The 25,009-nt window shown below is 52.5% G+C and overlaps 3 protein-coding genes across 3 annotated transcripts in view; 2 read left to right on the forward strand and 1 right to left on the reverse strand.

The window, feature by feature from the left end:
• LOC146764282 (uncharacterized) overlaps positions 1 to 25,009 on the reverse strand; it is a 220,504-nt gene that overhangs the window by 74,148 nt on the left and 121,347 nt on the right.
• LOC146764285 (olfactory receptor 14J1-like) lies at positions 1,594 to 3,653 on the forward strand. Its single transcript, XM_085565301.1, has one exon. It carries the CDS (start codon positions 2,367 to 2,369, stop codon positions 3,297 to 3,299), a length of 933 nt encoding a protein of 310 aa, XP_085421427.1. The 5' UTR covers positions 1,594 to 2,366; the 3' UTR covers positions 3,300 to 3,653.
• Positions 23,031 to 23,865, forward strand: LOC146764286 (olfactory receptor 14J1-like). The gene has a single exon (XM_085564962.1). The coding sequence runs from the start codon at positions 23,176 to 23,178 to the stop codon at positions 23,863 to 23,865; it is 690 nt and encodes a 229-aa protein (XP_085421088.1). The 5' UTR covers positions 23,031 to 23,175.

Raw genomic sequence — 25,009 nt, forward strand, 5'->3', positions numbered from 1 at the left:
AAGAATCTCAGGGGAGCAATTAAAGCAGATAATTGGAGGCCATGATTGCACAAAGCTCTCAGAAAAGAAAAAGCAAAAGCCAAAGTCCTTTGAAAAACCTGCAGTCCCTGGCAGCATGAAGGAGCCCCCAGGGCCATTCCTGACCAAGGCTCCCCAGGGACTCCTTCCAGCAGATCCTTGAGGCCACTGGGATGTGGGCATGGGGGGGATGCTGAGGGCAGGACCAGGGGCTGACAGTGCTCAGCCTGGCTGGGGCTGTGCCAGGAGGCCCCAGGGCCTCAGGACAAGGTGTCTCCTCACAGCCCTTGGTGGCACAGACCCTGCTGTACCCCAGGGCACCAAGACTTGGCTTCTCTTTGTCCCCGCCTGGCATCAGGGCCTCCAGTTCTCTGCTCTGCCTGGGGCCTGGGGACACTTTCTCAGTTCTGTCCCTCAGTGGGACCCATTAAAAGTCCAAGAAACTTTGGTGTTGGATTCTGACTTGGAGTTCTGGAGAGGTTTCTGCAGCTCCCTCTCAGGGCCTGGTGTTCAGGGCCTGAGCACAAAGCCCCAGAGGGTCATTAAAGTCCTTGTGCTGTGTCTGTGCTGCTGAGCTGGGCCGGGCTCCTGGCACAGAGGGTGATCCTGGCAACCAAGCAGAGCTTCAAAAGCACATTTCTCTTGCTGAGCAGCTCTTCTGCCAGCCCAGCAGGGCTGGGGCACTGCCTGCAGCCAGCGCGGGCACAGCACAGAGGCACAGAGAGCTTCAATCAGTCAGGGCTGGGAAGGGGCTGAGAAGTGTCTGGGGCAGAATCACTGCCAGCCCTTGGCACAGGAACCTCTGGCTGCAGGACAATGCAGCTGCAGGTCCTGGAGAGATCTCCTAAAGCTGGAACATCCCAATGCCCACAGACCCTGTGAGTGCATTCTCTGCTTGTCTCCTGTGCAGAGCAGCCAGGGGTGCCCAGGGCTGTCCTGCAGAGCAGGGTCCTGCAGCCCAGGGCGCTGTGCTGGGCCAGGGACTCTGCTGCCTGCCAGGGACAGCTCTCAGCCGGCCCTGGAGCTGCTCCTAGAACTGGGGGACAAGATCTGGGGGAAAGGAGACAGCTGGTAAGTCTTGCAATATTCTCCTTGTGTGGTGAGGATGCTGCATTATTCAGGACTGTTCCCAGCATGGCATTTAACTCCAGAACTTTTCCAAATGGATTATACAGGGAGCATAGCAAGACAGGAACTGCATAAATGGGAAATTTCTGTTTTCTTATGTACTAATCTTTGTTGCCTGGATGGGGAATTCCCCATAGGTATGCATCTCTCAGTTCATATTGAGAAAAAGAAAAGTTTTTTTTCACATCTGAATAAACCAGGCAGTAACAGAATTCAGCACAGGGCCCCTTAGATGCATCATCTTTGTGCTTTTTCCAGCCTGCTCAGGATTGCTCTGATGTTACCATCAGAGCTTGCAGAGCCAGAGCTGCCCCTGGGTAGTGCCTGAGCTGGGAGGGGTCTGCAGGGCAAAGCTGAGCCCCCAGGGCTGGGCTGGGCTCTGGCAGCTCTGGCAGGGCTCAGCCCTGTGTTATGATGCGGCAGGCACTCCCCTCGCCACGGCACCCCGAGCGGTGCCGTGCTGGGCGGCGAGAGGGAAGAGAACGGGCGGCCACTCCCCCTGTGAAGCTCTGCTGTCCCAGTTGGTGGCGCGGGAACAGACGAAGGCGACACGGGACTTGGGGGTGAACAGGATGGTTTTATTCAGTGAGCCCCAAGACCCCCTCGGGGGCGGGAGCAGAGGTTTTATACAAGAATTCAGGAGGAAGGGTATAGGAACAGCAACCAATAAAGGAATAGCAGGGGACGAGTTTAGGGCAGGACTAACATATGACAAACCTATCAGGGGAAGCAAGGGAGTGGAATAGCACAAAGTAATCAATAGGGCGTTGAGCCTCACTAAATAGACAGGGAATGCTCTGGAAGCAGAGGAGGGGGCTAGGATGAATGACAGGGAAGGTTCCAGGGAAAGGGGCAGGGAAAGGGAGGATTGACAACTTGGAGATGAGGGGGTTAGGGGAGAGCTAGGGAAGATTGACAACTGGGGAGAGGAGGAGATTAGGGATGGGGGGTGTGAACAGATATTGAACAAATAACAAATGAAAGAAAAACACACGGAGCTTTGACCTGCTCCGTCTCCGACCTGGGCCGGTTCACCCCTCCTTAGTCAGCCCTGGGCACAGGGAAGCAGCTGCTGGCAGGGACAGCTCCAGGCAGCAGAGCCCTGGGCAGTCAGTGGGGGGAAGATTCCCATAAGCTGTGCTGGGATATTTAAAGTCCTCTCCACACTCTACTATTCCATAATTCTTTTTCTTACAGATTCCCATGTGCAGCCACAGCAAATGTCCAACAGCAGCTCCATCAGCCACTTCCTCCTGCTGGCACGGGCAGACACGCGGCAGCTGCAGCTCCTGCACTTCTGCCTCTTCCTGGGCATCTCCCTGGCTGCCCTCCTGGGCAACGGCCTCATCATCAGCGCCGTAGCCTGCGGCCACCACCTGCGCACGCCCATGTTCTTCTTCCTGCTCAACCTGGCCCTCAGTGACCTGGGCTCCATCTGCACCACTGTCCCCAAAGCCATGCACAATTCCCTCTGGGACACCAGAAACATCTCCTACACAGGATGTGCTGCTCAGCTCTTTTTCTTTCTGTTCTTCCTAGGAGCAGAGTATTTCCTCCTGACCATCATGTGCTATGACCGCTACGTGTCCATCTGCAAACCCCTGCACTACGGGACCCTCCTGGGCAGCAGAGCTTGTGCCCACATGGCAGCAGCTGCCTGGGCCAGTGCCTTTCTCAATGCTCTGCTGCACACAGCCAATACATTTTCCCTGCCCCTGTGCCAGGGCAATGCCCTGGGCCAGTTCTTATGTGAAATCCCACAGATCCTCAGGCTCTCCTGCTCCAAATCTTTCCTCAGGGAAATTGGGCTTCTTGCTATTAGTACCTGTTTAACACTTGGCTGTTTTGTGTTCATTGTTTTCTCCTATGTGCAGATCTCCAGGGCTGTGCTGAGGATCCCTTCTGAGCAGGGACGGCACAAAGCCTTTTCCACCTGCCTCCCTCACCTGGCCGTGATCTCTCTGTTTGTCAGCACTGCAGTATTTGCCTACCTGAAACCCTCTTCCATCTCCTCTCGATCCATGGATCTGTCAGTGTCAGTTCTGTACTCGGTGGTGCCTCCAGCCCTGAACCCCCTCATCTACAGCCTGAGGAACCAGGAGCTCAAGGCTGCAGTGGGGAGACTGATGACTGGATGCTTTCAGGGACATTAAACTGTCGGCCAATTTCTGCAAAACACTTGTAATAAAAGTAATCTTTGATATTTCTTTTTGGTTTCATTTTGCAGGTTCTTATTCTTTGTTTTACTTTTTTTTTTATATTGTCCACAATAAATGAATTTTTTTGTGCCATTTCTCATTTTGTTTCTCTCCACCTTCCCTGTGGCCACAGACTCTGTCAATGAGGGGCTCTCAAACCACGCTCAGTGGCTTTCAGGGAACTAAAGGATGTCCCAGCAGTGTTTTCTGCAGAGATGCCCTTTTGTTGCCTTCTCTGGAGCTACAGCAGCAATGTCTGTGTGCAGAGCTGGGGCAGATCAGGGCTGGCACAGCAGCTGTGCCCAGGAGCAGCAGCACTTGGTGCTGCCAGTGCTGCTCCCGTGGCCCTGCCCCGCTGCCCTGGTGGCCCTGGTGTTGCTGCAGGGCCTGAGTGCTCTCGGGGCCGGGCACAGTCCTGGGGGTGGCAGTGCCGGGGCTGCAGCAGGGACAGGCCATGGGCACTGCTGGGGCAGCGCTGACGCCTCAGGCCAGGGCCTGGGGGCTCCAGGCTTCTTGCCCAGGCTCTCTCAAGAACACGGCCAGGCCAATGCTCAGCACAGAAAACCCCTGTGAGCAGCCCCAGGCTGGCCGTGGGCAGGCTGGGGGCAAACAGCACGGCTGGTGCTCTGCAAGGGCCCCGGGGGAGACGGGAAGGAGCAGCAGAGCAGGGGCTGATCCATCCCCAGTGCTGCACAGCCCAGGGCAGCGTCCCAGAGCATCCTCAGGGAGCTGCCAACAACATCCCCCCTCTGCAGCCCTGGCCTCTCCCCCAGCTCACAGAGGTGCCGCATCCTTGCAGGCACAGACACGGCAGCACTGGCTCAGCAGCCCCTGTTTGCATTGCACACAGCAGGCGGGAGCACCCCCGTGCTGGTGCTGTGGGGACATGAACCTGAGGCAGCACAAATGCCATCAGCCCCTGGGGCCAGGAAGGGCTGGGGGACACCAGGGAAACCACTCAGCTTTGTCCTGGCCTCTGCAGTCAGCCAGAAAGTTTGTTCCCATCAGCTGGGAGTATCCTGTCCCACTGCAGACGCTGCTGCTCAGAGCCAGGGCTGCCGGGCAGCCATCCCCAAACTGCCCTGAGCATTTCCTTAGTTTCCCCTTTGCTTTCTTTCCTCTTCCTTCTACAAATTTCTTCCTCTTTCCCAACCCTGTTCCCTCCCGTGCACACAGCCCATCCCTGTTTGCCCTTTCCTCTCTGGCCCAACTCCCCATTGCAGTTCCTGAGTCAGCACCATGGGAACATCCCTTTGGGAGCAGGATCATCCCACAAGTGTTGCAGGAATTGTCTGCAGGCTCCTGCAGTGCCTGGTGCTGCTCCCTTGCCAGAGGCACCCCAGGCCAGGGGGGCACATCTGGGTTGCTGTGTCTGCCTGTGGGGCTCCCTGTTCTGGGCAGTGAGGAGGAGCTGCAGAGGCTCTGCAGGACTGACAGGATGGGCTTTGGGGCTGTGAGGAGAAGCTGAGGGACCTGGGCTGCTGGCGCTTCTGAAGAGGAGGCCCAGGGCTCCTCCTGCAACTGCTCCAAGGGTGGTTTCAGTGAATGACAGAATCCTCAAGGTTGGAAAAGTCCTTGGATAACATCAAGTTTAAGCTATGCCCTGACCCCACTTTCTCTCCCGTGAGCGTCCTCTTCTCCAGGATCAACAACCCCAGCTCACTCATCTGCTTCTCAAAGGACTTTCTCCCCAGAAACCTCCCCAGGCTTGTTGCCCTTCTCTGGACACGCACCAGCCCCTCCATATCCTTCCTAAATTTGGGAGCCCAGAACTGCACATAGCACTCAAGGTGCTGCCCAACCAGTGCCCAGCACAGGTGAAGAATCACTGACCTAGTCCTGCTGGCCACACCATTCCTGATCCAGGCCAGGAGCCATTGACCTTCTTGGCCACCTGGGCACTCTGCTGGCTCTTGTCCAGCCTGCTGTCCATCAGTCCCTGCAGGTCCCTTTCTGCCTGGCTGCTGTCCAGCCCCTCTGTCCCCAGCCTGTAGTGCTGCAGGGGTTGTTGTGGCCAAAGTGCAGGACCCGGCACTTGGACTTGTTAAACCTCACCTTGTTGGGTTTGGGCCCTGGATCCAGCCTGTCCAGGGCCCTGTGCAGAGCCCTCCTACCCTCCAGCAGATCCACACTCCCAGACAACTTGGTGTCACCATGGTTCCATGCAGCTCCAGAGTGACCCAATGGTCTCCATGATTCCATGAGGCCGCCCAGTGTCACAATGTCCCTTTGGTTCCATGGGACCCCTTGGTGTCACAAAGTCCCTTGGATCCTTGGGCCCTGCAGTGTCACAATGTCACCGTGGTCCCCCAAGGCCGTGCAATGTCACAGTGGATCCTTGGTTTCATGATGTCTGGCAGGGTAGCAATGCTCTCCTTGGTCCCACAGTGTCACAATGGCCTCTTGGTCCCAAGGGCCACCACAGCGTCAAACATGTTTCCTTCATTCCAGGAGTCCCTGATGCGCAGCACTGGCTCCTTGGTTCCATGGGGCCCTGCAGTGTCACCATGGCCCCATTATGACACGAGGTCCTGCTCTGTCACAAATCTCTGCATGGTTCCACAGGCCCTGCAGGGTCACAGTGGCCTCTGTGGTCCCACCAGGACCCAGACTGTCACAATGCACTCCTTGCTTCCATTCAGCCCCACAGTGTCACAATGACCCCTTGGCTCTGTGGTGCCATGTCGTACACAGTGTCACCGTAGTCCTCTCAGTGCCACCAGGCCCCGCAGTGTCACAATGGCCCTTTGCTTCCCCTGGGCCGTGCAGTGTCACAATCATCAGAGAATCAACCAGGCTGGAAAAGGCCTTGGAGAGCATCGAGTCCAACCTGGGACCCAAGACCACCTTGTCACCCAGACCATGGCACTGAGTGCCACATCCAGTCTTTTCTGAAACACTTCCAGGGACGGTGACTCACCCACCTCCCTGGGCAGCCCATTCCAATGCCCAATCCCCCTTTGTGTGAAGAATATTTCCTGATGTCCAGCATAAACATCCCCTGGTGCAGCTGAAGGCTGTGTCCTCTTGCCGTGTCCCTGTTCCCTGGGAAAAGACCCCGAGTCCCACCTAGCTGCAGCGTCCTGTCAGGGAGTTGTAGAGAGTGATGAGGTCTCACCTGAGCCTCCTCTTCTCCAGGATCAACAACCCCAGCTCCCTCAGTCACTCTGACAGGACTTGTGCTCCAGACCCCTCCCCAGCCTTTTTGCCCTTCTGTGGACACAGTCCAGCCCCAACATGTCCTTCCTTGTGGATTTCTCTCTCTTGTGGTTCCTGAAGGTCAGGGTGACCCCAAGAGAGGTCCAAGAGTCTTTGCTTCCCTAGCCCGAACGCAGTTAAATGAGGAGTCTTGGAATGCTTTTAGTTGTTTTTTTCAAGTTGTTTATTTCTTCTTATCTGTATATTCTTTCTCTGAACTGCTGTGGTCTGCCTAGTACAGAAGCCATATCAGTCTGGCCTGGATCCTGGGCAGTTCCCACATTATATACTCAAAACGATGTGTGTATGTTTACAATTTCTTCACCAATTCCCATCACCTATCTTAGACAGTGGATCTCTACCTTAAACCAATAGAAAAGTGCCACTATCACACCAAGACATGGAGGACAAGAAGAACAAGAAGGTTAGGACACGACAAAATCCCTCCATGTTGTCCCCTGAACCCCATTCTACAGATCCCAAAATTCTATTTTTCCATCCTGTGTTAGTTCAAATATCACACTACTAAAACTCTTGTGATTTGTAATTCATCATCCAGAGTTGACAGCTTTCCACAGGCTTAAATTGAAGCCACAGATGTTTTTTGACTTCTTGCCAGGGTCTCCAAGATCCCTGCCAGGGTCTCAAGACAGCCAGGACAACCAGAGGGATGTCCTGGACTCTGACACTCCCTAAATTGGGGACCCCAGAATTGGACAAAGCACTCGAGGTGCTACCCAAGCAGTGTTTGGGTATTTTGAACAAATATTTATGAGCATTTCTCACTGATTTCCTGTACTGAAGAGCTCAAGAAAGAAAAGGCCTCTGGAGTAGTAAAATTCATCATCAACCCCCAAGTGGTTGAGGATCCATCCCCCTCAGAGCAGCAGTGACCAGAAATGGGCACAGCTTTGTGGCTGCCCCAGCTCTGGGATGGGCCCTGGGCCTGGAGCAGGAGCAGCTCTGGAGGGCCCCAGGGCCGGGGCTCTTGTGCTGGCCTGGGCAGATGGGATGGCAGGAGGGGCTGCAGAGCTCTCAGCACCTCAGGCAGAGGGGAGCAGGGCAGCCAGGGAGCTCCTTTGGCCTTGGCCAAGCCCCTTCCCCCATGGTGGGGCTGAGTCCTGGCTGAGCTGCAGCTGCTGCTGTGCCCTTGGCAGGGGCTGAGGCCGTGGGGCAGTGCCCAGAGCAGCCTGGGCTGAGCAGAGCTGTGGGGCCAGAGCCGGCTGGGCTGTGCTGGGGAGAGGCCCTTGGTGCTGCCCAGAGCTCAGGGCAGCTGGCAGAGCTGGCAGGGAGCTGGGCTGGGCTGGGAGAGCCTGGCACAGAAACCATGAGTGTCCATCTCAGCCTGGCTGAGCGGGCAGGGGCAGGAAGATCATCCAAGGTCCACAAGTTCTCTGTGTGGGAGCTGAGCTTGTGACCCCCTGAGCCCTCCCAAGTTCTGGGGCTGCATGTCCAGCTCCAGAGGAGATGTGACAGATGGGAGCAGAGACATATAATTCCTGGTGGACTCTTCCTTGGGTTTGCTTATACAGGTTATCTGGATCCATATGTAGATGAGGTGTTTTGTGTCAGATAACACTGTGAGAGTGATAAGAATAAGATTTTTTAGCTGAAAATTATATTTCACACATAATGCACAATGAGAAAAAAATACACATAGGATCAGAAGAGCATCTGAATTTTTCAGAGAATGAGAGACTCATTGGTGTTCCAGCAGCCAAACCTGCTCAAATGCTTTCAAAGGCTTTCAAAGGTTTTCTTTAGATAAGAGGTGACCACCAGATGCCAAGGCCAGCCAGAGCTGTCTATCCTGGCACCTTTTGTCTGAGAGAACCCTTGCATATAGGGAATTTTTCAGGAGGAGTATAAATTTTGGCTGTGGACACCTGGAAAGATGGATGGTTCATTCCATAGCAAGGAAAGCACAGAGCCCCAGTTCTCCAGGGGCTGATGAAAGGCAGCCCTCAATGTTCCAAGATCAGCCGGACCTGTCAGGTGGCCCCTGTGTCATGGTTTGACACTGGCACAATGCCAGTGTCCCCATGAAAATGCAACCCCACAAATGATTGCTGTGAAATGCAATCAGGAACAGAGCAGAGTAGGCCCAATAACAAAGGAGAAACTTTATTAAACTACTACTACTATAAAATGAAAAAAGCAAGAAAAAAAAAATCCAAAATTAAAACCTTCCAAAACACTCCTTCTTGCTCCCCCCAGTTCCAACAAACCACAGTGAAACACAACTTGGACCCCCAGTCAGGTTCCCACCCTTCAGAGGATCAATACTCAGTCCATCGAGGGAACAGAGTCTCTCCTGTGCCACAGACCCCCCAAGAAACACAGCTGCCACCTCTTGTGTTTTCATGTCACACATGGCACCGCCCGGAGAGAATCTGCCAGTGTGACACTCTCCTTTCCATGTTACAGTGCTCTCACCACCATGCATGGACAGACTGCTCCATGGACAGACTGCTCTTAGGATTTTTCTTTTCAAGGATGCTTTGCCAAGAGAGAAAAAAAAAATGAACAGTTCAGTTTTTCATTTTTGGGACCGCAGTCCCGCCCCATTTCCCCCTGGGGCTGAAGGTCCAAGAACAGAGATCTTCTCTTCTTCTTCTCTGAAGACAGGGGCATCACCACAACACTCCTCAGCTCTTCTCTATTCACTCCACTCCTGTTTTTTCTCAGCTGCTGAAGCAGGTCTCTTGCCTCACCATGCATCCTCCTAAAATACAGTCTCTCTCCTGGAGGAGAAAACTGTTTCAGTCTATGGCTAACAAGAGAAAGTCTAGCCAAAAACCACTCCATCATCTCCTCTCACCTAGAATTTCTCCTTCTTACATCTCAGGCCCCAGACTGTCTCTTATCTTCTCTTTCAAATCAAGGAGGTATAATATTTCACAAAGCTTTCATCATCCAAGAGGGGGTTAAAAGTCCAAATTCCCCGGCCAGCTGGCCGGGCTCTCTGCCCAGACCTCCAGCTCCCACGCTGGGCACCTCCCGCTCCCCTCCCTGCTCTTGCTGTCTCTTTCTCTCCCTCTCCACAGAGACTCTGGAGGGGGAATGGAGACATCCCAGATTTCTCCACCCTTCCATCTGCAGGGAGCCAGCCCGGTTCAGTCCCCTCCACCCTTGGGCCAACCTCAGTCAGGCCGTGGGGCTGCCCCTCCCCACCCAGCCACTGGTCGGGCAGGGGAGAGGCTGCAGATGGGTGGTTTTATTTGGATATTAGTTTTTAGATTGTTTGGTTTAGATGATTTTTAAAAAGGGATTTTTATAGGAATTTAATCAGCTGAGAAGGAGCCACTCTGCAAACACTATTGACTGAAAATGAACAGTATAGAAATCAGTAACTCTGAAAGTTTTATTTGCTATCAAATACATTCCAGCCACCCAGCCCCACACAATCCCCATCACACCGCTCCAAACTGAGATCCCACTTCTCCCAATCTCCTCCCAACTCCATCTCACCCTGGCAGCTGTGGAATCAAGTGAGCTTTGTATATGATTGTGGTTTTTTGAGGTCATAACATGCAATTTGAGGTGGGATTGTGCCTTTAAAGTTTAAAATTCAGTTGTTTTCAGTGGGATTGAGTGGTTTTGTGGTGACAGATCCAACTCTCTTGGCTTTTGAAATGTAAAGAGATGGAGAACACTGCCCAAAATCACCCCAGAACCCACAAATCCTCCAGAAGTTGAGTTCAGACTGTTCAAGGAGGGTGCAGCTGCTGGTGGTAGGATCAAATGAGACAGGTCTTGGTTCCAGAATCCATTTCTTACCCCTGAAAGACAGGGCAAAGGCAGGGCCCTGGGGTTTGTATAGGGTATCCCAGGGATGGAGTTTGGGTTTGGGTCTAGGGAGGAGTTGTTAGCAACACAAGAAGGGTGAGATCAAATTCCTGCCTCTTAGCAACAGGAGCACTTCACACAGAATGTGTCCCCAAATCCTAAATTCCCCCTCAAACTCCTGTGAAATCATGGGACTTCAGATATTTTTGACCAATTTCTTTAATTTAACCCTGTTTTTGCTGTGTTTAAAGAATAAAGATGAATCAGAGGAAAATTAGGGCCAAACCAAAAGGAGAAGCAGCCAGGTCTGTTCCCAACATGGATCACAGGGAATGTGGGTCACCAGACCTGTGCCCAATGTGGGTCCTGCAGTGGGAGATGGAGCTGGAGCAGCTCATGAGGCTCATCCTGCAGGTGGGACACTCTCGGGGCTTCCCTTACTGGTGCCTCTGTTGATGTCGGGTCAAGTGAAAGCTCCGGGTGAAGCTCTTCACGACTGGGGACACTCGTAGGGCCTCTCTCCGGTGTGGATGCGCCGGTGGGTGACCAGGGTGGAGTTACGCTTGAAGCCCTTCCCGCATTCAGGGCAGCGGAAGGGCCTCTCATCCATGTGAATGCGCTGGTGTTTGAAAAGATCAGAGCTGGTGTGAAACCTCTTCTGACACTCAGGACACTCATAGGGCCTCTCCCCAGTGTGGATGCGTAGGTGCCTGATGAGTTCTGAGCTCCAACCGAAGCCCTTCCCACACTCCCCACACTTGTAGGCCCATTCCACAGTGTGGATCATCTGGTGGCGGATCAGGGTTTTGCTCTGCCTGAAGCTCTTCCCACACTCCGAGCACTTGTAGGGCTTCTCCCCATCATGAAGCTTCTCAGGCACCACCATCTCCAAGCTCTGACTGAAGCTCTGTCCACCTTCCCGGCACAGGCTGGGTCTTTCCTTCTCAGAGCACCCTGGGCTGGGTTTGCAGACCTTCCTCCTCTGGGATCTCTGGAGCTTTTCCTCCCTGTTGGATTCCTGTTCTGTGGAGTCACTCAAAATGGCCTCTTCCACAAGGTTTTGCCGTGGGGATTTGTCCTCCCAGCTCTCCATCCTCAGCTCCTGCTCTGGGGGAGGAAGGACAAGGAGAGGATGGGATTTGCCTCCGTGCCACAGAGAAGGACAAGGAGATTCCCCCAGTGCGTCCCCGGCAGGAGGGCACCGGCAGCGGGGCCGTCCTGCAGCCGGGGGCCAGGCTGGGCTGGGAGATGGGGCAGGAGAGAGGGGGAAAGGGGCACTGACTTCCTCCTCACCTGCCTTGGTGTCCCAGGGCATCTTCCTCTTCCTCATAGCATTCTCCAACTGGCAAACATTTGGGTATGGGAAGTCCTGTTTTGGGAGGAAAACAAGGGATAAGCACAGTGAGTTTTGTACTGGTTTGAAGGCAAAACAGGGAGAGTCTAAGCCAGAATGACAATTGAATAAGAAAATTAAGATCAAAGCAATGATACAGAAACACTGGTTTAAACTCACAGAGTCGGGATATAACCTGACACCCCGTTGCTCAGGGTGGTGGTAGCAGTCTGATGAAATGGTGGCTGCAGTCCAGCTCGAGTGATGAACGTGATTCTGTCAAAGCAGTGATCCTGTAGAAGTGTCTGGTCTTGCTCTGAAGGTCCACTCATGGTTATGGAGTTCTTGTCCTCTGGGAATCCAGTAGGCAATGTGGTTGTGGTGTTGCAAGGGTGAGATTATATCCAGGCAGGAATGCTTGGTTCCTCCCCTGGGCGGAGCATCCCACAATGGGATGATGTAATTTTATCAGTGCTGCAGTGACACTCAATGGCCCATTAACAGAAGATGGCCCTGGAGGGTGTTATCAGGGCTGAGCCAAGGAAGAGATAAAGAACACTGCCCCACCTGTTGATTACAGTTTATGGAGATGGGGACTGAAAACACTTTTGGTTACATCTGACACTGTAACCTGAAACAGTGAGGCAATCCCTGCTTGGGGTGGGGGGTGAACACCACCCCCCTTACCCAAACTGGCTCAGGTGTAAAACCCCACCCTGGGAAGGCCATGCACACAGGGGACAATGACACACTTGCCCTGCTCCAGGGGAGATCTCTGTCCCTGTCACTCCCTTGCTCTCTCCCCTTTTCTCTTTCTTTGCATCTTTCTCTACCTCACATTTACTGATCAATAAAATCCACTTTGGATTTGGTCTCCTGAGCTCATTAATTTGGGCAGAGGCATCTCTCTAACAATTTTGTTAACCAGATTGCAACATTATTTTGCATAGTGAGTTCAGGGCACTGTTTTCTGACCCCAAGTGCCTTTGACAACAGCATGGTTCTCTCCTCTGAGGAGTTTGTGGCTCTTTCTGGAGGAACTCTTGGAAACTTGGATGCAGCTTCCTCTGAGTGACTTTTGGGAGAACTTATTAGGAAAATGGCTGTTGTGGGTGGCCAGTGTAAAGAAAATATTTTGTTGTCCTTTTCTAAAAAGTTTGTTAAAATCACTGGAGGAAAGGGACCAAATGATACCAGCAAGACTGACAAGGATCATTCACCCCAAAGTGAGGAACACAAGGCTACTTAAATCCTACAAGAAGCCCAGCTCATGTAGCTAAATTCCCAAATAACTCCTGAATTCACGGGCTTGGGAGGAGAATCATTATTTTCTTGGTCCCTGTCACCTTTGTGACAGCCACCCAGACCTTTCCCTTCCTTTTAATAATCTGTATTGGGCCAAATTTCCATGGTTTTTTTTTTTTTTTTGGAACCTGCCAGCATCTGAGTTGGAGCTGTGCTGGAACTGATGAATTTTGGAATTGCCAGAGAATTGCTTCTGTTGTTGGTCTATTAATGTTTGGGATTTATTTGTGTTTCCATCAGAAATGACTTGTGAGAAGAGCAAAGGCATTTTATGTAGGATTAAATTTGATTTCTGCTGAGTTTGTTTTGTCCAGAGTCCAGGGGATGCTCAAGGGGTCTCTGGTGTTGGTTTGGCCCTAATTTACTTCTGATTTGTCTTTTTCACTTAAAAACACCTGAAAAATGCCTAAAAAGAGTATTGACCAGAGATGTCAGAAGTCCCACTATTTAAGAGGTATTTGAGGTGGAATTTACTGTTTGGGAACATATTCTGGAGGATTTGTGGCTTCTTGGGGGATATCTGGTAGTATTCTCCATATCTTTGCACTCCAAAACCCAAAGTGGATTGGTCTGTCACCTCAAAGTGACTCAATCCTACCTCAAAACGGCTGGTTCCCGGCTCAGTCCCATGCCAAAATTGCTCAATTCCTCAGCCTCCAGGATGAGATGGGGTTGGAAAGGTGATTGGGAGAAGTTAGATCCAAATTTGAGGTTGTGGGGTCAGGATTGTGTGGGCTGGCTGGGTGTGATTTATTTTGATAATAAATAAAACTATCAGAATTATTGATTTCTGTCCCATTCATTTTCTGTCAGTTCTGATTTGATTTTCAGAGTGCTGCCTTCTCAGCTGATTTTGTTTGTGACCTCCTGTCCCAGACTGAAAAGCAAGATGTGTTCTATTTGCCATCTGTATGGCAGTTGTCCTGTGTTAAGTGGGCAGTTTTTCCTTATCTCTTCCACAATCAATCCTCCCTCAGGGGAGACATCTGCTGATAATGGGCTATTGTCACTGCATGACTGATAAGAACTGTAACATCCCATTGTGAGATGTTCCGCCCAGAGGGAGGGGCCAAGCATTCCTACCTGCATCTAGTCTTGAGATTCTGGCCCACCAACACAGCTTTTCTGGGCTGGATTTCTCAGAGGAATAGCTGCCTCTTCCTCTTCAGAGGAAGACACCCTTTCCTATACGATCACTTCTCTAACAGAAGCACAGCTGACACTCCTGTAGGACTGCAGACACAATTCCAATTGGACTGCGACCAACAACCTGCTCAACAGAGTGTCAGGTTTTATTCTGGCTCTCTCAGTATTGTTCTGGTTCGCTGCATTGTTCATATTTTCATCTTCTTCCCTAATAAAAAACTGTTATTCTTGCTTCCATATTTTTACCTGAGAGCCCCCCTTAATTTCAAATTTATAACAATTCAGAAAGAAAGAGCCTACATTATTTCATTGCAGGGGAGGCTCTTGCCTTCCTTAGCAGACACCTGTCATTCCAAACCAAAACACCTCCTTTCTCTCCTGCCTTCCTTTGCCTGCTCTGTTTCTCTCTCAGTGTCTCCCTTGACCCAGGGCAGCTCCCACCAAAGACCCTACCCTGATTTCATTCCCAATCCATGAGCTACGACAATCATGGGTGAAGTTATGATGGCTGGCAGTGAAATGTCACTGTAGGATCCTGCTCTACTTGGTTTTTGGCTCTTTCATAAGAGCTTTTCCTTCAAGGGCAGGGACATCTTTTCCTGGCTGGGAACTGGAATTCCAGCCCTGGGAGTGTGTGCCATGGATCCCAGAGGGGCATTCCCGAGGCTCTCAGGGTGCTGCTCCTGCCGTGCCTCCCAAGGAGCTGTGCAGGGCAGGGGACAAGGTGCAGCAGCTGTGTTGGTTCTGCAGTGCCACAACAGCCCCTGGTTCCAGGAGTTTCTGCACTGCCAACAGCAGTTCCTGGGTTCCATGATACCCTGCTGTGTCCCCATGGATATTTGGTGTCATGAAGTTCTTCAGTGTCACAATGGCCACCTCACTCCATGAGCTTCCACAGTGTCCAAACGGCCTCCTTGGATGGTCAGTGTCACCATGGACCATTGGCTCCTTGCAGCCCCGCTGGGTCACCATGGACTCCTTGGTTCCATGAGGTTCTGGGGGTGTCTCCATGGTCTCCTTGGATCCACAGTATCACAATGGACCACTGGATCCACGTGGCCCTGCTGTGTCACCAGGGCCCCTTGGTTCCATGGGACCCCAGGGTCACCATTGACTCCTTGCTTCCATGTCACCCTCTCAGTGCCAAAATGGCCCCTTCGTTCCATGGGGAACACAAAAGATTTATAAAAACATTGAGCAAATCCTGCTTAACACAGCTGGGAACATCTGTTTGCATTCCAAAGAGAGTTTAAAGGTGAGGATGGCACCAGCAGCTTCCATCTGCAACAGAGATCCAGGGAAAGGACAGAGACAGAGAATTCAGCTGGGAGACTCAGACAATTCTGATTCCAGAGGTCATTTCTGGTCACACTGTGCCTTGTAGAAAGGTGACACCATTCCAGGCAGCCTGTACTGAGCAGGTGGTTCCTGAGTGGGGTTTGTTGTTTAGGAAACCTGCTCAAGCTTTTCCATTCTTTCTTTCCCAAGAGGAAAACTTCTCCTGGGCCTGTGTGCAGGCAGAGCCCTGAGGAGAGCAGGTGGGACACGGTGCAATGGGCTGGGACATGGAGCTGCAGAGCTCAGGGACAAGGTTCTGTTGCAGGGCACAGGGATGTCAGTGCCAGGTGGGCAATGTCAGACATGGTGAGGCTGGGGGTGAGGAGCAGCTTGTCCAAACAGGGTCATCCCTCAAGGGGCTCATTCTTCTACATGTCCAGACCTCCTAAGGAGACAGTGAGCATCAAGATCACTTCCATCAGCTCTTCTCTGAACTGGAAAATAAAAAATACTCTGTTAAAATAAATAATTAATGCTCCATTAAATCTCTTTTCTTAAAGGATCTTTAAACTGACTCCAATCTGCTGTACAGGGCCTGAAAACTTGTAGACAATTGCAGGAAGAGGAAGCCCGCCCCACTGAGGGCTTTGTGTACTTTAATGAGCCCTACAATGGATCTTCAGCTGAGTCCAGGACCCTCAGGCACTGAGAGAAAGCTGAAGAAGCTGCTCAAGGAGTCAGGAGCAAAACTCCAAGTCCCTTGGAGCATCACAGAGCCCCAGTGAGGGCAGGGACTGCCAATGGTTCCCCAGGGACTGGAGAGAGCAGATCCTTGAGGCCAGGATTGCAGGGAGCCCAAGGCTCAGAGCAGGGAACTGCAATGCTGAGCAAGGCCTGGGCTGGCTGGGGGAAGCAGAAAGGCCAAGCCCTGAGCCCAGCCAGGCACAGCAGGGCCTGTCCCTCATGGGGGGCTCGGGGATGTTTGTGGGGCAGGGGGATGTGAGGGGCAGCAAGGACAAATGTCACAAACCTGTGTGACCCTGCAGATCCTCATGGAACCAAGGGGCCAGTGTGACACTGTGGGGCCTCATGGAATCATGGAAACCACCGTGGAATTTGGTGACCCCAAGGAACCAAGGGTCCATGGTGACCTTGTGCAGCCGCAGTGTCACAGAGGAGCCATTGTGACACAGTGAGGGCACACGGAGCTGAGGGGCCATTGTGACACATCAGGGCTTTGTGGAACCACAAAGCCATTGTGACATTGCAAGGCCTCATGGAAGCACGGGGCCATTGTGACACTGCAGGATCAAGGGGAACATTGTGACACTCCAGGGCCTCATGGAACCAAGGAGACCATTGTGACACTGTGGGGTCCCACAGTACCAAGGGAACATGGAACAGGTCTGGCTGGCTGGGCCTCCTGGGGACCACCTGACCACCTTGGCATGATTAGGGCTGCTTCTCGTCTCCCCTGAAGCACTGGAGCTCTGGGCTTCCCTTCCTATGAGAGAGAACTGTCCTTCTCCTCCAGGGACCCAGGGCCAAAATTTGGATTCCTTCTGCAAATTTCCTTATATTGCAAAGATTGTTCCCAGATGAAATCTGCCAGGAGAAACAAGTCTGGCTGCCTTGACCACCCAAAGGCCACCTCTCATCTGCCTTTCAGACACTGGGACCATGTGCTTTTCTTTCTTATGGGAAAAGCCATCCATCTCAACTAGGCATCCATGGCCAAAATTTGGGATCTGCCTCCAGAATTCCCTATATCCAATGATAGCTCCCAGAAAAATGATGCCAGGAATCACAAATCTGGCTGGCCTTGGCTTCCTGAGGGCTGGCACTCATCTGCCTCTGAAACACTGGGGGTCTGTGTTTTCCTTCCTAATGAAAAGAACTCTTCTCCCTGTCCAGGCACCCACAGACAAAACTGAGATTCCACCTCCAAAATGCCCTGTGTCCAAGGACAGCCTCTAGACAAAAGGTGTCAGGAGAGACAGGTCTGACTAGTTTGGCCTAATGGTGGCCACCTCTCATCTTCTTCCAGAACACTTGGACTTCAAGTTTTTCTTTCCTATAGGAAAAAATCATCCATCCTGTCCAGGCACCCATGGCCAAAACTGACCTTCCACTTCAAAAACTCCTTACATCCAAGGATTGCTGACAAGTGAAATCAGACAGGAGAGACAGGTCTGGCTGCCCTTGGACACTTGGGGGCTGCTTCTCACCTGCTTTTGAAACACTGGAGCTCTGTGCTTTCCTTCCTATGGAAATTAACTGTTCTTCTTTTCTATACAGAAATGAACAAAAATGGGATTCCACATCCCAAATTCCCTATATCCAAGGGTTTCTTTCAGACAAAAGCTACCAGGACAGAGAGGTCTGCCTGCCCTATGCCTCTAGTGGCCACCTTTCATCTGGCTCCCAAACACCGGTGTTCCGTCCATTCAATCCTTTGGAAAGAAAGGTCCTTCTACTTTGGGTGTCCATGCATGAAATTGGGATTCCATGGCTGAAATTCCCTATATTCAAGGGTTGCTCCCAGGCAAAATCTGCCAGTACCGTCAAGTCTGGCTGGCTTTGGCCTCTGGTGGCTGCCCCTGCCACACTGGGGCTCGGTTCTTTCCTTCCCATGGAGATCACTGTGACACTGTGGGCACCTCATGGAACCAAGGGGATCATTGTGGCACCACTGGAGCCCATGGAACCAAGGGGCCATGGTGACACCGCGGGGCTCCATGGGCCCAGAGACCATTATGACCCTGTGGGGCCTGATGGACCCATGGAGACCATTCCGACCCTTCAGGGCCTGGTGTCACCAAGGGGGCATTGTGACACCTCAGGGCCTCCTGGAAGCAAGGGACCATTGGGACACTGTGGGGCCCCATGGAAGCGAGAGAACATGGAACAGGTATGGCTGGCTTGGCCTGCCAGGGGCCACCTGACAGGTCTGGCTGATCTTGGGATTTCAAGGGCTGCCTCTCACCAGCTCCTGGAGCACTGGGGCTCACTGCTCTCCTCTTTATGGAAAAGAACTGTCCATCTTTTCAGATGCCCATTGCCAAAACTGACATTTTGCCTAAAAAATTTCCTGTATTCAAGGGTATCTCTCAGAACACAATCTGGTGGCTCTAGCTGGCCTTGCACTGTGGTCATCACCTCTCATCTGCCCTTAAAACAGTGGAGCTCTGTTCCTTTATTCCTATGGAAAAGAACTGGTCTTCATGTACAGGGACCATGGCCAAAATTAGAATTGGCCACCGAGCCTGGCCAGGGTCATGTAACCATCTGCAGCCCTGGGCAGATATTGACTCTGCCAGTGTTGCCATCCTCCCTCCAGTGAGAGAAAAGGACACAGGGCAGGCACACAGAGGAGCAACATGAACACACCAAGGTCGTTGAAGAGGAAGTTGAGTCCCAGGTGGGAGGGATGAGGAGATGCCTTGATCTTCGGGCTGGAATCCTCTGGTAAAACTATGGAGAAGGATGTCATTGATATATCAGACTCTCTTTTCCCTTATAAGGCATTGAAAAGTATGGGGAGATGTTTTGTTCAGCAAAGGCCTCCATTCTAAAGTGAGCAAATGTTGAAGCAGCTGTGATCCCATGAGAAGTTTGAACAGAGAAGGAGAGCAGAGTGATGAGACCCTGTGCCCTCAGGGAGAGAAGAAGATATCTGCAAAGATGAAGATGATTTCAGAAAGAGATGAAGACAATCTTTGCTCTTAAACAGCTCATCTTGAAACTAATATCCCATAAGCTGAATGGCCCATAAACACAGCTGTATGAATGGCTGTGAAAAAATGGGAGGGGTGTCATGATTTCACTTTTTCCGAGTGGCTGCAATTCATGCAAATTGAGAGCCACAAGACACCTGTTTTCTTGTGGAGAAGTCTCCATAGCAAGAAAGGGAGACTCCTCTCTCTAAGTGAACTAAAGAAAGACTATTCAAGAGGTGGTAAAGTGACTGAAAATTTTTTGCTTTGTCCCTTTACATAATCAGTAAGTAAGAAAAGGTTGTATGGAGAGGGGAAGTATTCTGAAATTTTGTTCTGATCCTTATTATTCCTTCTTTTAGTTACTTTCAACAAACTTTTCTGTACATTCCTTAAGTTTGAGCCTAATATGCCTTTCTCCTAATCCTATCTCTCAGCAGGAAATGAGTAAGTATATTCTAGTGTGTGCACTGGTAATTAGTCAGCACTGAACCCACCACACTAATTGATGCATTGGCCGAGAAATCTCAAATAGGTGAACGAAAACCACCATAGAAATCTTCCTGTTGAACTGCTCCAGACAAGAGGGAAATCGAGGCACAGCCATGGTTTGTCAGGACTTGCTTGATCCTAATGAGCTCCATGGTGCATTTGGAGCTGAGCCTTGGAACCTCAGGGCTTGAGGGGAGATTGCACAAACCTTTCCAGGAGTCAAACTCAGAAGAAAAAGCAAAGTTTCTCGAGGCATTAATGGGTGCCACTGAGGTCCATCCCCAACACAGGCTCCTCATGGACTCCTTGGAGGAGAGAACTGGAGGCCAGGATTGCACAACATCTTCTCAGAGACTCAAAATGGCACAAAAATCTCTCAGTGTGGAAAGGAAAATCCAAAGTACTTTAAATTTCTTGAGTATCTCAAAGTATTAATGAGCCACACTGAGTGTGAGTGCAAAGCTCTCAAGGGACTCCTTAAAACAGATAATTGGAGGCTGTGACTGTACTATCTTTCGCATAGAGTCTGTATAAAAAGGGAAACACCAAGTACCTTAAAATATCTGAAGTACCTTGAAGCATTAATGGGCCCCACTGAGTGTTGTTCCTGACAAAGCCTCTCCAGGTAATAATTAAAGCAGATAATTGGAGGCCATGATTGCACAAAGCTCTCAGAGACTGCAAGGCAAAAGCCAAACCCAAAGTCCTTTGAAAAACCTGCAGTCCCTGGGAGCATGAAGGAGCCCCCAGGGCTATTCCTGACCAAGGCTCCCCAGGGAATCCTTCCAGCAGATCCTTGAGGCCACTGGGATGTGGGCCAGGGGGGGATGCTGAGGGCAGGACCAGGGGGTGACAGTGCCCAGCCTGGCTGGGGCTGTGCCAGGAGGCCCCAGGGCCTCAGGACAAGGTGTCTCCTCACAGCCCTTGGTGGCACAGACCCTGCTGTGCCCCAGGGCACCAAGACTTGGCTTCTCTTTGTCCCCACCTGGCATCACTGCCTCCAGTTCTCTGCCCTGCCTGGGGCCTGGGACACTTTCTCAGTTCTGTTCCTCAGTGGGACCCATTAAAAGTCCAAGAAACTTTGCAGTTGGATTCTGACTTGGAGTTCTGGAGAGGTTTCTGCAGCTCCCTCTCAGGGCCTGATGTTCAGGGCCTGAGCACAAAGCCCCAGAGGGTCATTAAAGTCCTTGTGCTGTGTCTGTGCTGTTGAGCTGGGCCGGGCTCCTGGCACAGAGGGTGATCCTGGTAACCAAGCAGAGCTTCAAAAGCACATTTCTCTTGCTGAGCAGCTCTTCTGCCAGCCCAGCAGGGCTGGGGCACTGCCTGCAGCCAGCGCGGGCACAGCACAGAGGCACAGAGAGCTTCAATCAGTCAGGGCTGGGAAGGGGCTGAGAAGTGCCTGGGGCAGAAACACTGCCAGCCCTTGGCACAGGAACCTCTGGCTGCAGGACAATGCAGCTGCAGCTCCTGGAGAGATCTCCTAAAGCTGGAACATTACAATGCCCACAGACCCTGTGAGTGCATTCTCTGCTCATCTCCTGTGCAGAGCAGCCAGGGGTGCCCAGGGCTGTCCTGCAGAGCAGGGTCCTGCAGCCCAGGGCGCTGTGCTGGGCCAGGGACTCTGCTGCCTGCCAGGGACAGCTCTCAGCCGGCCCTGGAGCTGCTCCCAGCGCTGGCCAGGAGCTGTGGGGGGAAGGAGCCACCCTGAGCAGGGCAGGTGCTGCTGCTGAGAGGGGCTGGCTGGGGCAGGGCTGCTCCCAGCTCCAGACCAGCCTGGGCACAGCTCCGGAGGACACTTCCCAAAGGAGGTAAGCCTGGGATTGCTGTAATGATCAGGAGCTTTCCTGAGAGTGTTTTCAATTTCCTGCAAGGAGCAGGATGGGAATGTTGGGATGGTAGCTCTGTAAATTACTATTTTATAATTATAAAACTATAATCCTTATTTAACTCCTCTAAACTCTTAATTAGCTTTATCAAACTACAATTATGTACTTATGTAACTGTAATCTTGGCTGACACTAGTATGTTTCCTACCTTTCTCTTAGATTTTAATACAATAAACTGACTGTCTAAATACATTCCTGAAATACTGCATAGTCTTATTATCAGGAAGAGTGCCTACAAGAGTAATATTTTGTGTTTTGACCACAATGTGAACAGTCATAACTAAAACTGGGGCAAAGAAGTCCTCGAATTTACTGCAATGTGTTGAGCCAGGAGTGTCTAATTGGGGCAACTGAATCTCCTATTGAATGTTCCTGTTAAAAATCCTAATTAATCAACCGTAATGAACTCTTGAAATCAGGGCCTGGGTGTGCCTCATCCCCACTGGGACACCTGGAAGCTTCCAATAAAGTTCTGCATTGTACTTTACTGTTCTAACACTGTTGCAAGGGTTCTTTTTTTTCTCTTTTGATTGTAGGAAGCAGGGGGTTGAGAGAAGCAGAACAGGAATTGTAATCCCAGAATGACAGAACATTCTGAGTTGAAAGGAACACACAGGATCATCAAAGGAATGTTTGAACATTTACAGAGGCTCCAGAACGGTGACTTTGGCTGGTCAGTGTCTCTGCTGGGAGCCTCCCAAAGGGCCTTCAGCCACTCCTCAGCCCTGGGCAGCAGCAGCATCACCTCTGCAGGGCCCAGCAGGGCTCTCCTGAGCTGCCCTTGCCCAGCTGCACACAGAGCCTGCCCCAGCCAGGGCCCTGCACACAGGCAGGTTTCTGTAGGGCCGGGCCGGGGGCACACAGGGTGGGATGGGCTCTGTGAGCGCTGGCAGGGACAAGGCACCTCTCAGGAGGGGATGTCCAGGCCCAGGGAGATGCTCAGGGAAGCAGAGGGGGCTGAGCAGAGCAGTGCTGGGAGAACAAGCCCATCCAGCCCCTCACCTTCCCTCAGCCATGGGGAATCCTTTGCCTCTCACATCTCTCAGTGGCAAATCCTGAGTGCAGCAGGAATGCTGGGGAGTTCTGACCTCAGAAGGCCAGCAATGATGTGTGGGTAGGAAAACAATTCCTTAAACCAACTCCTGACATCTGTTTTGTTTCCCTTAGAAGTATGAGTGCAGATGGTATCAAGCCTCTCTGCAATAGGAATTACTCCCCTAATAAATCCTGAATATCCAGCCTTGCCCCTCTGCCACATGGCCACAAACACAGGGCAGCAGGACAAGGATGGCTCCTCGAGAGCCCCCACACACTGCCCTGGCTGCTTCTGGCACACTCAGCCAGCACAACTGGACCTCAGGCAGGGACCTGGGTGAAGGTTTTCCCAGAGCAGGAACAAGGGTGGGTGAGTTCCAGCAGAACAGGCTGCAGGGAATGGCCCAGGTTTGGCTCCAAGCAGCCTCTCCTGACTTGTCCCTGTCCTTTCTCCATGAACAGGTGCCCATGTGCAGCCACAGCAAATGTCCAACAGCAGCTCCATCAGCCACTTCCTCCTGCTGGCACTGGCAGACACGCGGCAGCTGCAGCTCCTGCACTTCTGCCTCTTCCTGGGCATCTCCCTGGCTGCCCTCCTGGGCAACGGCCTCATCATCAGCGCCGTAGCCTGCGGCCACCACCTGCACACGGCCATGTTCTTCTTCCTGCTCAACCTGGCCCTCAGCGACCTGGGCTCCATCTGCACCACTGTCCCCAAAGCCATGCACAATTCCCTCTGGGACACCAGCACCATCTCCTACACAGGATGTGCTGCACAGTTTTTTTTTTTCCTTTTCTGTGCTGCAACAGAATATTTCCTGCTGACCATCATGTGCTACGACCGCTACGTGTCCATCTGCAAACCCCTGCACTACGGGACCCTCCTGGGCAGCAGAGCTTGTGCCCACATGGCAGCATCTGCCTGGGCCAGTGCCTTTCTCAATGCTCTGCTGCACACAGCCAATACATTTTCCCTGCCCCTGTGCCATGGCAATGCCATGGGCCAGTTCTTCGGTGATATCCCACAGATCCTCAAGCTCTCCTGCTCCAATTCCCACCTCAGGGAACTTGGGCTTCTTGTGGTTACTAGCAGTTTATCATTTTGTTGTTTTGTGTTCATTGTTTTCTCCTATGTGCAGATCTTCAGGGCTGTGCTGAGGATCCCTTCTGAGCAGGGATGGCACAAAGCCTTTTCCACCTGCCTCCCTCATCTGGCTGTAGTCTCTCTCTTTCTCAGCACTGCAGAATTTGCTCACCTGAAGCCTGCCCCGATGTCCTCCCAATCCCTGGATCTGGCCCTGTCAGTTCTGCGCAATGAAATCCTGCTCAGCGTGGGCAACTGAGCCCTTGAAGGACTTAGTGTCAGGTCAAGCCTTGCTTTCCCTCCCAAAGCCTTCCCTTGGCAGCCTTGGGCAGGGGATTCATCCTCCCTCCCTCCTCCTTCCCACAGATCTGCTCGGAACCACTCTGTGGGCACTTTCCATTCTCTGTGTCTGTCCTCAAGTGCAGTGCCAACCTGGGTCAGTCCTGGCTCTGTCCTGAGCTCCCAGGAGCTCACAGGCTGACATGGCAATGCTCAGCCAAACCAGGGCCCTGCCCCTGCCAGCAGCACCCCCACAAGGAGCAGCAGCAGCAGCAGCAGAAGCCCTCCGGAGGAGGACGAGGAGGAGGACGAGGACGAGGAGGACCAGGAGGAGGACGAGGAGGAGGAGGAGGCTGAAGAGGAGGAGGAGGTGGATGAGGAGGAGGACGAGGAGGAGGAGGATGAGGACGAGGATGAGGACGAGGAGGACGAGGACGAGGAGGAGGAGGAGGAGGACGAGGAGGAGGAGGACGAGGAGGACGAGGATGAGGAGGAGGAGGACGAGGAGGAGGTGGACGAGGAGGAGGAGGAGGACGAGGAGGAGGAGGAGGACGAGGATGAGGAGGAGGAGGACGACGAGGAGGACGACGACGAGGACGAGGACGAGGACGAGGAGGACGAGGACGAGGAGGAGGATGACGAGGAGGAGGAGGACGAGGAGGAGGAGGAGGAGGACGAGGAGGAGGAGGAGGAGGAGGACGAGGAAGAGGAGGAGGAGGACGAAGACGAGGAGGAGGAGGACGACGAGGAGGAGGAGGACGAGGAGGAGGAGGAGGAGGACGAGGAGGAAGAGGAGGAGGACGAAGACGAGGAGGAGGAGGACGATGAGGAGGAGGAGCACGAGGAGGAGGAGGAGAAAAGGAGGACGAGGACGAGGAGGAGGACGAGGAGGAGGACGAGGAGGAGGACGAGGAGGAGAAAAACGATGAGGAGGACGAGGACGAGGAGGATGAGGATGAGGAGGAGGAGGACGAGGAGGAGGAAAAGGAGGACGAGGAGGAGGAGGACGAGGAGGAGGACGAGGACGAGGAGGACGAGGAGGATGACGAGGAGGAGGAGGACGAGGAGGAGGAGGAGGAGGAGGAGGAGGAGGAGGAGGAGGAGGAGGACGAGGAGGAGGAGGA

The sequence above is a fragment of the Lonchura striata genome, chromosome 35, assembly GCF_050655825.1.
Source record: "Lonchura striata isolate lonStrDom1 chromosome 35, ASM5065582v1, whole genome shotgun sequence".
NCBI classification, from domain to species: Eukaryota; Metazoa; Chordata; class Aves; order Passeriformes; family Estrildidae; genus Lonchura; species Lonchura striata.

Coding starts and splice junctions, on each gene's coding strand:
- LOC146764285 (XM_085565301.1), top strand. CDS start 2,367: ATGTCCAACAGCAGCTCCATCAGCCACTTCCTCCTGCTGGCACGGGCA.
- LOC146764286 (XM_085564962.1), top strand. CDS start 23,176: ATGTTCTTCTTCCTGCTCAACCTGGCCCTCAGCGACCTGGGCTCCATC.